Source organism: Bufo bufo, chromosome 7 (assembly GCF_905171765.1).
Source record: "Bufo bufo chromosome 7, aBufBuf1.1, whole genome shotgun sequence".
Classification (NCBI taxonomy): domain Eukaryota; kingdom Metazoa; phylum Chordata; class Amphibia; order Anura; family Bufonidae; genus Bufo; species Bufo bufo.
This window is the reverse complement of record NC_053395.1, coordinates 62,279,140-62,295,092: the sequence shown is the minus strand read 5'-3', so window position 1 is coordinate 62,295,092 and position 15,953 is coordinate 62,279,140. Positions and strand designations below refer to the sequence as shown.

The 15,953-nt window shown below is 45.1% G+C and overlaps 1 protein-coding gene across 1 annotated transcript in view; it reads right to left on the bottom strand.

The window, feature by feature from the left end:
- Positions 1–15,953, bottom strand: part of ZC3H7A (zinc finger CCCH-type containing 7A) — a 196,771-nt gene that overhangs the window by 18,042 nt on the left and 162,776 nt on the right. The window contains 3 exon segments of the mRNA XM_040440164.1: positions 8,023–8,186; positions 9,728–9,846; positions 14,919–15,027. Of these exon segments, the coding sequence (XP_040296098.1) occupies positions 8,023–8,186; positions 9,728–9,846; positions 14,919–15,027 (392 nt within the window).

Below are 15,953 nucleotides of genomic sequence, written 5' to 3'. Positions count from 1 at the left end.
ACTCTTTGCAGACCTCTCGCAGCACACCTTGGCAGCAAGGAGAAAACTACTACCCCTCACCAAAAGCCTTTGTCACCACGAGATTCCGTAGTGGGGCTTCCCAAAGAAGTTTATCATGACCAAAAATGGAGATCAGCACCTCATCACCTCCCTGGAAAAAGGACTCCATTTACTGAAAAGTTGGAGGCTACACCATCCAAATGCCGTCTCGCCTAAATTCCCCATACAACCGTCTAGAATACCTATAGAGTGGCTATCCACATCACGGGACACGTGAGGCCTTCATACTGTATTCCAAAATGCAGGACACTATTTTATGATTCATTAAACTTTCCCCATGTGTAACTCCCCAGAGTTGTGTTACAAAACTCTTTTACCCCAATACAATCTGCTAAGAGAATTAACTTTGTCATCTGATATAATTTTACATAATAACCTCACAACTGTGCATTATAAGCCTTGTTAAATGTATATTGTTGTCATTCTTCATGTTTACCAGCAGGTGGCAGCAATGTTCTGGCAAGGAGCTAGGTTCAGTTTAGTATTTCTGAGCTGGAATAGTTCATTCCAGCTTGGCTCCCCCCTCTGTAAGCAGAGTGAACTGTGTCCATATCCTTACAACAACAACCAAGAGAGTATATATAAAATTCATAATTCCATCAATATAAAATAAATATTTATTGATAATTTTTAAAAGAGTGTACAAAACACTGTCATAAACAACATAAAGTACGAGTTTCCAAAGTTGTGGCTTTATTGCACAAGTAATTTGACGCTATAGATGTGGTACTACAACTTTGGAAACTCGTACTTTATGTTGTTTATGACAGTGTTTTGTACACTCTTTTAAAAATTATCAATAAATATATATTTTATATTGATGGAATTATATATACTCTCTTGGTTGTTGTTGTATTGAATTATTGAGCATCCCGGACATGTTTGCCCATACTAGCTGCAGACCTTGTTGTGTAGTAATGTGTCCATATCCTGCCTCATGGTGAGGGAAGGAAGTTAAGTCAGTGTGCCACCCACCCCTGCTAGGGTAAAGCTGTGCGTGTAGGAGCTCCCAGATATAGGGAATAAAGCCAGGATCTTGTCTCGGCTAAGACATTGATCATCATCCCCAGCCTGAGCCTTGCAGCCTCAGCTGGAAGAAGCAAGCAGACAACTCCAGAATTCCAGGAAGAAAGCATACACTGTGAAGATAACTGTGAGTACAGTCCAGAGACCCAGGAGAAGCCATTTTCCTCCTCAGCTAGTCAGTCCCTATAAAGCAGAAGATAGAAAGTGTAGAAGCCAAATTCCTGCCACATTATAGAGCTAACAAGCAGACGTCCTTTCCTGCAAGCTACGGGTACATGAGAGAGCAGAAGCATAAATTCCTGCCAACCATTGCCAATATCTGCTGGGACCTAAGACTAAAGCTGTATCTTGCTTGGATGAAAGTTACCATCAGTAAAGACAAGTTTGAACTTTACCAAAGGTCTGGATCTCAATTACTGCTGCAAATCCCTCTATTACTCCTACTAGCACCACACTCAATTTATTGCAAGTGATCCAGGATCCAGGAGTCCAGCCGTACTCAGGTAGGAGACACCGTTGACACTATACCCACTACCATACAGAGACATTACACCACTCTGGCATTCCTAACCTGGTGCGTGAGTTACAACACCTTAAAGGGCCCTGGCTATGAGCTGAGCGCTGCGATTGGCCAGCGCTACAGCATAGGAGAAAGAGACGCCGGCAGGTTCCCCTGGGTGGAGCCTAACTATGACTATACCGGAGGCTATAACCGGAGAACGGAGCGGCGCCCGGGGATAATAGTAAGTGCAGGGGGATCCCTGGGCGCCGCTCTACACGTCTGTATAGTCAGTTTACATACTTTATTCTGGTGAAAGGTCTTCTTTAACCACTTCAGCCCCCAGTGCTTAAACACCCTGAAAGACCAGGCCACTTTTTACACTTCTGACCTACACTACTTTCACCGTTTATTGCTCGGTCATGCAACTTACCACCCAAATGAATTTTACCTCCTTTTCTTCTCACTAATAGAGCTTTCATTTGGTGGTATTTCATTGCTGCTGACATTTTTACTTTTTTTGTTATTAATCGAAATTTAACGATTTTTTTGCAAAAAAATGACATTTTTCACTTTCAGTTGTAAAATTTTGCAAAAAAAACGACATCCATATAGAAATTTTGCTCTAAATTTATAGTTCTACATGTCTTTGATAAAAAAAAAATGTTTGGGTAAAAAAAAAATGGTTTGGGTAAAAGTTATAGCGTTTACAAACTATGGTACAAAAATGTGAATTTCCGCTTTTTGAAGCAGCTCTGACTTTCTGAGCACCTGTCATGTTTCCTGAGGTTCTACAATGCCCAGACAGTACAAACACCCCACAAATGACCCCATTTCTGAAAGTACACACCCTAAGGTATTCGCTGATGGGCATAGTGAGTTCATAGAACTTTTTATTTTTTGTCACAAGTTAGCGGAAAATTATGATTTTTTTTTTTTTTTTCTTACAAAGTCTCATATTCCACTAACTTGTGACAAAAAATAAAAAGTTCTATGAACTCACTATGCCCATCAGCGAATACCTTGGGGTCTCTTCTTTCCAAAATGGGGTCACTTGTGGGATAGTTATACTGCCCTGGCATTCTAGGGGCCCAAATGTGTGGTAAGGAGTTTGAAATCAAATTCTGTAAAAAATGACCTGTGAAATCCGAAAGGTGCTCTTTGGAATATGGGCCCCTTTGCCCACCTAGGCTGCAAAAAAGTGTCACACATCTGGTATCTCCGTACTCAGGAGAAGGTGGGGAATGTGTTTTGGGGTGTCATTTTATATATACCCATGCTGGGTGAGAGAAATATCTTGGCAAAAGACAACTTTTCCCATTTTTTTATACAAAGTTGTCATTTGACCAAGATATTTATCTCACCCAGCATGGGTATATGTAAAAAGACACCCCAAAACACATTCCTCAACTTCTCCTGAGTACGGGGATACCAGATGTGTGACACTTTTTTGCAGCCTAGGTGGGCAAAGGGGCCCATATTCCAAAGAGCACCTTTCGGATTTCACTCCTCATTTTTTCCTGAATTTGATTTCAAACTCCTTACCACACATTTGGGCCCCTAGAATACCAGGGCAGTATAACTACCCCACAAGTGACCCCATTTTGGAAAGAAGACACCCCAAGGTATTCCGTGAGGGGCATGGCGAGTTCCTAGAATTTTTTATTTTTTGTCACAAGTTAGTGGAAAATGATGATTTTTTTTTTGATTTTTTTTTTCATACAAAGTCTCATATTCCACAAACTTGTGACAAAAAATAAAAACTTCCATGAACTCACTATGCCCATCAGCGAATACCTTGGGGTCTCTTCTTTCCAAAATGGGGTCACTTGTGGGGTAGTTATACTGCCCTGGCATTCTAGGGGCCCAAATGTGTGGTAAGTAGGTAAATGACCTGTGAAATCCGAAAGGTGCTCTTTGGAATGTGGGCCCCTTTGCCCACCTAGGCTGCAAAAAAGTGTCACACATCTGGTATCTCTGTATTCAGGAGAAGTTGAGGAATGTGTTTTGGGGTGTCTTTTTACATATACCCATGCTGGGTGAGATAAATATCTTGGTCAAATGCCAACTTTGTATAAAAAAATGGGAAAAGTTGTCTTTTGCCAAGATATTTCTCTCACCCAGCATGGGTATATGTAAAATGACACCCCAAAACACATTCCCCAACTTCTCCCGATTACGGAGATACCAGATGTGTGACACTTTTTTGCAGCCTAGGTGGGCAAAGGGGCCCATATTCAAAAGAGCACCTTTCGGATTTCACAGGTCATTTTTTACAGAATTTGATTTCAAACTCCTTACCACACATTTGGGCCCCTAGAATGCCAGGGCAGTATAACTACCCCACAAGTGACCCCATTTTGGAAAGAAGAGACCCCAAGGTATTCGCTGATGGGCATAGTGAGTTCATGGAACTTTTTATTTTTTGTCACAAGTTAGTGGAATATGAGACTTTGTATGAAAAAAAAAATAAAAAAAAAAATAAGCATTTTCCACTAACTTGTGACAAAAAATAAAAAATTCTAGGAACTCGCCATGCCCCTCACGGAATACCTTGGGGTGTCTTCTTTCCAAAATGGGGTCACTTGTGGGGTAGTTATACTGCCCTGGCATTTTCCAGGGGCCCTAATGTGTGGTAAGTAGGTAAATGACCTGTGAAATCCTAAAGGTGCTCTTTGGAATATGGGCCCCTTTGCCCACCTAGGCTGCAAAAAAGTGTCACACATGTGGTATCGCCGTATTCAGGAGAAGTTGGGGAATGTGTTTTGGGGTGTCATTTTACATATACCCATGCTGGGTGAGAGAAATATCTTGGCAAAAGACAACTTTTCCCATTTTTTTATACAAAGTTGGCATTTGACCAAGATATTTTTCTCACCCAGCATGGGTATATGTAAAATGACACCCCAAAACACATTCCCCAACTTCTCCTGAGTACGGCGATACCAGATGTGTGACACTTTTTTGCAGCCTAGATGCGCAAAGGTGCCCAAATTCCTTTTAGGAGGGCATTTTTAGACATTTGGATACCAGACTTCTTCTCACGCTTTGGGGCCCCTAGAATGCCAGAGCAGTATAAATACCCCACATGTGACCCCATTTTGGAAAGAAGACACCCCAAGGTATTCAATGAGGGGCATGGCGAGTTCATAGAATTTTTTTTTTTTTTTGGCACAAGTTAGTGGAAATTGATATTTTTAATTTTTTTCTCACAAAGTCTCCCGTTCCGCTAACTTGGGACAAAAATTTCAATCTTTCATGGACTCAATATGCCCCTCACGGAATACCTGGGGGTGTCTTCTTTCCGAAATGGGGTCACATGTGGGGTATTTATACTGCCCTGGCATTCTAGGGGCCCTAAAGCGTGAGAAGAAGTCTGGAATATAAATGTCTAAAAATTTTTACGCATTTGGATTCCGTGAGGAGTATGGTGAGTTCATGTGAGATTTTATTTTTTGACACAAGTTAGTGGAATATGAGACTTTGTAAGAAAAAAAAATAAAAATTCTGCTAACTTGGGCCAAAAAAATATCTGAATGGAGCCTTACAGAGGGGTGATCAATGACAGGGGGGTGATCAATGACAGGGGGGTTGATCAATGACAGGGGGGTTGATCAATGACAGGGGGGTTGATCAGGGAGTCTATATGGGGTGATCACCACAGTCATTGATCACGCCCCTGTAAGGCTTCATTCAGACGTCCGGATGCGTTTTGCGGATCCGATCCATCTATCAGTGCATCCGTAAAAATCATGCGGACATCTGAATGGAGCTTTACAGGGGGGTAATCAATGACAGGGGGGTGATCAGGGAGTCTATATGGGGTGATCACCACAGTCATTGATCACGCCCCTGTAAGGCTTCATTCAGACGTCCGGATGCGTTTTGCGGATCCGATCTATCCATCAGTGGATCCGTAAAAATCATGCGGACGTCTGAATGGAGCTTTACAGGGGGTTGATCAATGACAGGGGTGTAATCAATGACAGGGGGGGTGATCAGGGAGCATATGGGGTGATAACCACAGTCATTGATCACGCCCCTGTAAGGCTTCATTCAGACGTCCGGATGCGTTTTGCGGATCCGATCCATCTATCAGTGGATCCGTAAAAATCATGCGGACATCTGAATGGAGCTTTACAGGGGGGTAATCAATGACAGGGGGGTGATCAATGACAGGGGGGTGATCAGGGAGTCTATATGGGGTGATAACCACAGTCATTGATCACGCCCCTGTAAGGCTTCATTCAGACGTCCGGATGCGTTTTGCGGATCCGATCCATCTATCAGTGGATCCGTAAAAATCATGCGGACGTCTGAATGGAGCTTTACAGGGGGGTAATCAATGACAGGGGGGTGATCAGGGAGTCTATATGGGGTGATCACCACAGTCATTGATCATGCCCCTGTAAGGCTTCATTCAGACGTCCGGATGCGTTTTGCGGATCCGATCCATCTATCAGTGCATCCGTAAAAATCATGCGGACATCTGAATGGAGCTTTACAGGGGGGTAATCAATGACAGGGGGGTGATCAATGACAGGGGGGTGATCAGGGAGTCTATATGGGGTGATCAGGGGTGATCAGGGGCTAATAAGGGGTTAATAAGTGACGGGGGGGGGGGGTGTAGTGTAGTGTAGTGGTGCTTGGTGGGACTTTACTGAGCTACCTGTGTCCTCTGGTGGTCGATCCAAACAAATGGGACCACCAGAGGACCAGGTAGCAGGTATATTAGACGCTGTTATCAAAACAGCGTCTAATATACCTGTTAGGGGTTAAAAAAAACACATCTCCAGCCTGCCAGCGAACGATCGCCGCTGGCAGGCTGGAGATCAACTCTCTTACCTTCCGTTCCTGTGAGCGCGCGCGCCTGTGTGCGCGCGTTCACAGGAAATCTCGCCCATCGCGAGATGACGCATATATGCGTGACTCTGCGCAGGGCTGCCACCTCCGGAACGCGATCCTGCGTTAGGCGGTCCGGAGGTGGTTAAGTTCAACAACCCTGCCATTAACAATGTTGAAATGGCAGCAATTTAAAATTTTCTCATTGAAGTCAATAGGGAAAATCTGATTGGTTGTTTGTAGCTCCGCCCACTTTTTAATGTCCCCAAAATGTGACATAAATTTTCAGGTTGACCCCATGACTAAGTGACCCAATTTTGGTGAGTTTCACTCGGAAGCTGTATGAGTGACAAACGTTTGCATTTTTCCAATAAAACTCTATGGGAAAAAAAGAGGTTTTCGGGGGCCCGCCTCAGGGCCCCGGAGGGTGGGATCGGTTAACAAAGCACAAGCAAGATACTCCTGTATGTACCGACCAAGAGTGCAAAGTTCGGTATTTATACTCCTAAATCTGTGGGAGGAGTAGCAATTTGAACGTCCTATTATAGTCAATGGGGAGAATTTGATTGGTTCTGTGTGGCCCCGCCCACATTTTAGGGTCTCCGAAATGTTCTAACAAATTGCGCGTTGACCCCATGACTATGTGACCCAAGTTTGGTGACTTTAGTTTCAAATCTGTGCGACTGGGAGCGATTTGAAAATTTTCCCTGTCAAAGGGAAAAACGTGGATTTTGGGGGCCCTTCCCAGGGGCCCGGAGGGTGGGATCGGTTAACAAAGCACAAGCAAGGTACTCGGGTGGGTGCCAACCAAGTCTGCAAAGTTTGGAATTTGTACTCCTAAAAATGTGGGAGGAGTAGCAATTTGAACGTCTCATTACAGTCAATGGGGAGATTTTGATTGGTTCTGTGTGGCCCCGCCCACATTTTGGGGTCCCTGAAATGTGCCAAAAAACTTTGGGTTGACCCCATGACTAAGTGACCTAAGTTTGGTGACTTTAGCGTCAAAGCCTGGCGAGTGGGAGCAATTTGAAAATGTACCCTGTCAAAGTCTATGAGAAAAAAGGGGGCTTCCGGGGTCCGCTACGGGGGCCCCGGGGGTGGGATCGCTTATAAAAGCACAAGCAAAAAAGCACAAGCAATGTAGAAAGTTTGGGGTATGTAGCACCAAAACTGTAGGAGGAGTAGCGTATAGAAAACGCGGCTAAGAATAATAATAATAAGAAGAATAAGCTGAAACGCTTTTTGACAATCGAATATCAATATGTTGGCTTTTGCAAGCCAACATAATAATGGGATGCGCTGGGAATTCAGTTTCCAGCCTGAGCACTGGGCTTCGACTGGACAACAACTGTTGCATGTACCTGTTTTTGTGCGGTCAGAACTCAGCATGCATGCTGGAAAGCAGTCAGACCCTATTGACTACAATGAGATACGTTGGGGTCCCATTGTAGTCAGTGAGGTCTGGCAACACATGGCAGTATCTGGCTAGGCCAGGTAAGGTTCCTCTGCCAGAACAGCCTGCTGGATAGCTTTACCACGTGTGTGAAACTAGCCTAAGACAGGATTTGCATGAAGCAGCAAGTATGCAAACTTACCTTTTACATATGCTAAAACAGCCAGTAGGGAAGCGGTGCTGCCAGATGTTCTGATCATCTTCAGAAAGGAAAACTTTCTCTTTGTGCTTTTCTGATGACATATGCATCTTCCACTGACGCTCACTATTGCAGTTTCTACCACAAAGCCAGCAATGAAAATCAACCTGCAGAAATCAGAGATTTACCACCATATCATTTTAAAGGATGATTTAAAGATTTATATTGATGATCTATCCTCAGGATCAGATCAATATCTGATCTGTGGGGGTCTGACACCCGGCGCCTCCGCCAATCAGCTGTTTGATAAGGAGGTGGTGCTCCATGCGAGCAATGCTTCCTGTTCATTACACTGCGCTTCATCTTGGAAGTGAGCGTAATGATGAGTGCTTATTCCGTTCACTTGAATGAAACTATGCCACCGCTCCACAGAAGAAGACGCGCAGTGTAATGAACAGAAAGCGGCGCTCGCATGGAGCACCACCTCCTTATCAAACAGTTAATCGGTGGAGCTGCCGGGTGTCAGACCCCCTCAGATCAGATATTGATGACCTATCCTGAGGATATGTCATCAATATACTATAAACTGCCTGGTGCAGCTTAGCTATTCAGAATTAGATGGAACAAGGTAATAGCATCATGGTAGGGCTTTTTTGCACATATTACAAGAACATTGTAAAGGGCTATTAAAAACATTAGCATTTTGCATAGAAGAGCATAAAAAAAAGACATGGTCATCAGCCCTTCCCACAAAACATTAGTAAAGCCTCATTCACACTGTCCGTGCTCAAATCGGTGAGAAGGTGGTCAGTGATGCGTCCATGAAGGACAGCGGGTCGGTGTTAGGTCTGCTTTTGCTGGCCATGACCCATCCGTTTTTCACTGACACTGCAGAGCTGAACAATGATTTTCAAAGAATCTTTTCCTGATGATCCGTGAAACACGGATGCAACATGGATGGACAAAATAGAGAATGCATCCGTGCTAAAACCACAGACCGTGCTCAAACACTGATGTGTGAATACAAACATTAAAATGAATGGGGACTTGTGCTGTCGGTGGAGAACACAGAAATTCCCTTATATTTTAGTGTTAGCATCCGGTACTCAAATGCCCCCATCCTTTCTTTAATTGTAGGACACCTTGCTATTAGTATGCTAACAAATGTATACAGATATCCAATAGAGACAAAAGGTAACCAATAGCAGAGACAAGAGGCGCAACAAAGGGCGAGGACGTCCAGAGAATAGAATAATACTACAAATATGGAAGCTCACCTTGTTTGGTTGTGCTGGAACAGGCACAACACTATTGTAGGCTTGTATGAATACCAATCCCAGTTGTCCGGTATGCTGCCGAGGTGGATCGCCTTGAGGCAGAGGTGCCCAATCTCCCAAAAGGACAGATACAGCTTCATATTCACCTTTTCCGGCACAAGGAACAGTCACAACAGGCATAGGAAGAGGGAGCTTCTCTTTTAGTGTTGCAACCCTAACCGGATGAAGGGGTCCTGCTGATCCCCGAAACGCGTTGTTTCCTTTTTTAAATTTATTTTATACTTAACAAACAAAATAAAAGAAGATTCCTCTTCCTATGCCTGTTGTGACTGTTCCTTGTGCCGGAAAAGGTGAATATTTCTAAAACAAATATATAGACACATTTCTAACTATTCCCACTCTGAATAAGGGGATGCCAGACAAAAACTTACTGCGGTTTCTGCGTAGTCAGTAGGAAGGTGAATTAGTTTGTTCCCTTGACTTGAAATCTCATTCCCTTTTGCAGTCTTCTTGCTGTTCAACTTCTCATACAATTGTTCCATATCCTGAACTGAGCAGAAAGTGACCGTATTACAATTCAATTCACACACATTGAAGCATGACCTCAGACAAGGGACCAAGTATATGACAATTAGTGCACACGAAGACTAGAGGTTTACTGATCACAGTTACTTACCGCCTCTCATCCTCAAAAATTAAAGTTAAAGCAGAGATTTGATTGGGGCCTTCAAGTAATACCTTCACTCGTCTACAAATGTTTTCATAAAAGAGATTCAATATATTAACCCCTTCAGGACCCTGCCATTTTTCACCTTAAGGACCAGGCCATTTTTTGCAAATCTGACATGTGTCACTTTATGTGGCGATAACTTTAAAACGCTTTTACTTATCCAAGCCATTCTGAGATTGTTTTCGCATCACATATTGTACTTCATGACACTGGTAAATTTGAGTCAAAATATTTAATTTTTATTTATATATATATATAAAAAAAAAAAAAATATGCCATGCAGTATTCAGCGCAGGCGCAGTAAGGAAGTTGGCAGCCAGTGAGCGTTCTTCCTTCACTATGCCTGCGCCGAATACTGAACGGCATGGCGCAGGCGCGAGATTTACCATGCGCTCAGGGCCGGCAGCAGGATGCGAATGCTGCCTGGCCGTGTCAATCAAGACTTGGAGGGAGGTGACAGAGGTGGGAGAACAGAGCCTCTAGGAGCAGAAACAACGCGCGCCCCCCTGCTCCTAGAGGCTAATTAGCATATTATACAAGTAATTGAGTAACGGGGGGCATGGATAAAACTATGAATAGACTAGTTAGGTTCAGCTGACATTAGCACATCGCTAATGTCAGCCAGTTTAATTTAGGTATTTCTGGTGACAGAAACCCTTTAAGGGGTTAATATCAGGAGCCTAGGTTTTCTTTTTTTTTCTTTTCTTTTTTTATAAAAATAAAGATTAATCACTGTATAATGAAAATGTTTGCACATATTTTCATACATTTTGTTTTACACCTCCCCTCCATTTTCAAGATCTCTGTCTGCTGTCAGTGAATTATTACATTTTTCTTTACTGTCTGAAAACGTGAACTGAACCAGTCCGGCTCTCTGCTCAGATACAACGGTATGCTTCTCTTCTGCAGCACAACTCCCTATGATAGATTGCTATAATGCTACTAAATGTAAATGTGTGGAATACAGGCTGCTTCGCTGGGGGAGGATTACATACCAGATGTAGTCCCTTCTGAAGGGCAGACTAGGCTGGTTTGGGTTTTCACTTTAAAGGGAACTTGTCACATTGAACATGGTGTTATAGAGCAGGAGGAGCTGAGCAGATTCAGTATGACTTGTATTTCATTCAGGCCTCATGCACACGACCGTATTTTTTCACGGTCCGCAAAACGGGGTTCCGTTTTTCCGTGATCCGTGACGGTTTTTTCGTCCGTGGGTCTTCCTTGATTTTTGGAGGATCCACGGACATGAAAAAAAAAGTCGTTTTGGTGTCCGCCTGGCCGTGCGGAGCCAAACGGATCCGTCCTGAATTACAATGCAAGTCAATGGGGACGGATCCGTTTGACGTTGACACAATATGGTGCAATTGCAAACGGATCTGTCCCCATTGACTTTCAATGTAAAGTCTGGAGTCTCTTTTATACCATCGGATCGGAGTTTTCTCCAATCCGATGGTATATTTTAACTTGAAGCGTCCCCATCACCATGGGAACGCCTCTATGTTAGAATATACTGTCGGATATGAGTTACATAGTAAAATCTCATATCCGACAGTATATTCTAACACAGAGGCGTTCCCATGGTGATGGGGACGCTTCTAGTTAGAATATACTACAAACTGTGTACATGACTGCCCCCTGCTGCTTGGCAGCACCCGATCTCTTACAGGGGGCCGTGATCAGCACAATTAACCCCTCAGGTGCCGCACCTGAAGGGGTTAATTGTGCGTATCATAGCCCCCAGTAAGAGATCCGGGGCTGCCAGGCAGCAGACCCCCCTCCCTCTCCAGTTTAAATTTCATTGGTGGCCAGTGCGGCCCCCCCCACCCTCCCTCTATTGCATTAATAACATTGGTGGCAGTGTGCGGCCTCCCTTCTCCCCCCCCCCCCCATCATTGGTGGCAGCAGAGTTCCGATCGGAGCCCCAGCGATTAAACTCGGACTCCGATCGGAAGTCTATGCCAGCCTCAGTGCCTCATCACATCTCCTGCCACAGTGCGCCGTGATTTGCCAGCCACACTGCCTCAACACATTAGAAGCCATAATTCCCAATCACTATGCCAGTCTCAATGCCACCTGGCAACCACAGTGTCTCATCACATTGCAAGCCACAGTGTTTAATTACAGTGCCCGCTGACTACGCTAGCCACAGAGCACTATCATAAGTAGGGCCAGTTCACACCACTTATTCTCTTCCCCCCCCCCTTCATCATTGGTGGCAGCGGAGTTCCGATCGGAGTCCCAGTTTAACCGCTGGGGCTCCGATCGGTAACCATGGCAACCCCAGGACGCTACTGCAGTCCTGGTTGCCATGGTTACTTAGCAATAGTAGAAGCATGATACTTACCTGCTGGCTGCTGCGAGGTCTGTGTCCGGCCGGGAGCTCCTCCTACTGGTAAGTGACAGCAATGCGCCGCACAGACCTGTCACTTACCAGTAGGAGGAGCGCCCGGCCGGACACAGACATCGCAGCAGCCGACAGGTAAATATGATGCTTCTACTATTGCTAAGTAACCATGGCAACCAGGACTGCAGTAGCGTCCCGGTTGCCATGGCTACCGATCGGAGCCCCATCGGTTAAACTGGGACTCTGATCGGAACTCCGCTGCCACCAATGATAGGGGGGGGGGGGGAGAGAGAATAAGTGGTGTGAACTGGCCCTACTTATGATAGTGCTCTGTGGCTAGCGTAGTCATCGGGCACTGTGATTAAACACTGTGGCTTGCATTGTGATGAGACACTGTGGTTGCCAGGTGGCATTGAGACTGGCATAGTGAGAGGGAATTATGGCTGCTAATGTGATGAGGCAGTGTGGCTGGCAAATCACGGCGCACTGTGGCAGGAGATGTGATGAGGCACTGAGGCTGGCATAGACTTCCGATCGGAGTCCCAGTTTAATCGCTGGGGCTCCGATCGGAACTCTGCTGCCACCAATGATCGGGGGGGGGAGAGAAGGGAGGCCGCACACTGCCACCAATGTTATTAATGCAATAGAGAGAAAGGGGGGGGCGGGGGAGGCCGCACACTGTGCCACCAATGATATTCAAACTGGGGAGGGGGGGTCTGCCCCCTGCTGCCTGGCAGCCCCGGATCTCTTACAGGGGGCTATGATACACACAATTAACCCCTTCAGGTGCAGCACCTGAGGGGTTAATTGTACGGATCACAGCCCCCTGTAAGAGATCGGGTGCTGCCAGGCAGCAGGGGACAGTCCTGTACACAGTTCTTTTAGTATATTCTAACTAGAAGCGTCCCCATCACTATGGGAACGCCTCTGTGTTAGAATATACTGTCGGATCTGAGTTTTCACAAAGTGAAAACTCAGCTCTGAAAAAGCTTTTATGCAGACGGATCTTCGGATCCGTCTATATGAAAGTAACCTACGGCCACGGATCACGGACACGGATGCCAATCTTGTGTGCATCCGTGTTCTTTCACGGACCCATTGACTTGAATGGGTCCGTGAACCGTTGTCCGTCAAAAAAATAGGACAGGTCATATTTTTTTGACGGACAGGATACACGGATCACGGTCTCGGCTGCAAAATGGTGCATTTTCCGATTTTTCCACGGACCCATTGAAAGTTAATGGGTCCGCGAAAAAAAAACGGAAAACGGCACAACGGCCACGGATGCACACAACGGTCGTGTGCATGAGGCCTCATTTAAATTCCTGCTCATTTTGAGCTTTGAAGTCCAGGAGCGGTCAGTGATTGACAGCTACCTCTGTATACACAGTCATAGAGGGAAGGCTGTCAATCACTGATAGGACCACCTCCTGGACTTCAAAGCTCAGGATGAAATACAGGTTCTACTGAATCTTTTCCCACAATCTATATACATCAATCTGCTCAGCTCCTCCTGCTCTATAACATGCTGCCTCCAGCTCAGAAACCATGTTTAATGTGACGGGTTCCCTTTAAACAAGTGAAAACAAATGTTCTCATTTATCAAAACTGTTTAAGGGAAAACTCTTAGGGCCTGTTCACACAGCGGGTTTTACCGTGGAATTTTGGTGCGGACAGCCACTCCGAAATTTCGCCGAAAAACCCGCCAGCAGCCGCATCCTCTCTGCCTCCCATACATTTCAATGGGAGGCAGTGCTGAGGATCAAGGAGCGGTGGCTTATAGCCACGGTCGCACCAAGAAGAGACATGTCTGTTCTCAGCGTGGTCGCGACTTTAAGCCGTCGCTCGACAACCCTCAGCGCTGCCTGCCACTGAAATAAATGGGAGGCAGAGAGGACGTGGCCTCCCACGGTAAAACCCGCGGTGTGAACAGGGCCTTAAACACTGATGGACACCGACCCCCGTCCCGCCTGGTGAGGCAGCTGTTCGAATATGAATGGAGAGGTGGCCACACAAGTCCACGGCTCTCTCCATTCACTTCTATAGGGAGGGGGGGCCTTGTGCGTACATGGTCACCTCTCCTCACATTGCCCTCCTAGACGCAGAGGCCAGTGACTGCCTTCCAGAACAGAACGCAGTTTCAGAGGACCTCTGTTCTGGAGATAGGTGCAGGTCCCAGAGGTGGATGTGCCATACATATCTAAGATGGGAATACCCAAACTGTCCATGCTCCCGAAAACAACAAATCACAGTGCAGCTTTAATGGATCCAGAGCAGTTTCAGAAATGAAGGCCAGCTTCTGATTGGGTGCTATGGACAACATGGCTAGATTGGATAACTAAGGGCCAAGTGTTCTCATGAACCGAGAGCATACCAAGTCCTTTCAAAAGTCTATATTTTATTTTACAAGGAATAAGGTTGATTCACAACAGGTGCTACAAAATATCAGAATTACATCAAGTATTCTAATCAACAAACAGCTCGAGCAATGGACAAAAGATGAGGTAACAGATACTGATGACATTAGGATGGGGGTGGATTTACTTACTGTCTAGATCTTTCATGAACGTCCATATCTCTTTCTCCTCTTGGCTGTGAGCAAACGCGCAATTTCCAATATACTGACATTTTTTGGCATTTAATATATGATGACACAACTGTACGAGATAAAATATATATATATTTCTATAAGAACCAATGGAAGGTTAACTGCTCTCTCCTATCTTGACACATATTCTGCTTTACTGATCTCTTTCAGTATTCAACAAAAAAAAATGCTTAGGTGAAAGACTAGAAATAATAGCACAATTCATTAACCCGTTAGTGACATCTGTCAGACATGTCAGCAGACGAGCACAGGGACAATATGGTGTGGGTTCACCAAGCACGCTATGTAAGCAGCAAGTGTCGACTGTGTGAACAACGTAACAGTGAAACCCAAAAAACAATGGCGGAATTTCATATTTTTTCCATTTCACCCCACAAATATTTTTATTTTTTTAAGTTTCTCAATACATTATATGGTCTATTCAAAGCTATGGACACCCTGCGTGGACATTTTTTTAATTATTGCATTCTTTTTATTTTTTGGCTAAAAACCTTTTTTTAACTGGTCTTTATTTTTCCCCTTTATGCCGCAGCTCCACGATCCTCAGCGCTGCCTCCCACTGAAAAGAATGGGAGGCAGAAAAGACGCGGGTGCTGGTAGGTTTTTAGAGAAATTTCGGCGTGGCTGTCGGCACCAGAATTCGGAGCAAAAAACATGCCATGTGGACGGCCCCCTAGAGAGGTTTTATGTATGTGGATTATTAATGACCTATCTGGAGTAGGTCATCAATATCTGATTAGTGGGGGTCTGACTCCCGACAGCCCCGCCAACCAGCTTTTTGAAGAGGCCCTCTTTGGTAAGCTCCACAGCCTGTTTCTAGGCCAATGACATCAAGTTCATTGCTCACATGGTCTACAGTAGGTGCAGCTCAGTCCAATTCAAGTGAAAGGACCTGGGCTACAATACCACGCACAACCTCTACACAATGAACAGCACTGTGCTTGGTGTGCTGCACAGAGGCCACATCGCTCACCG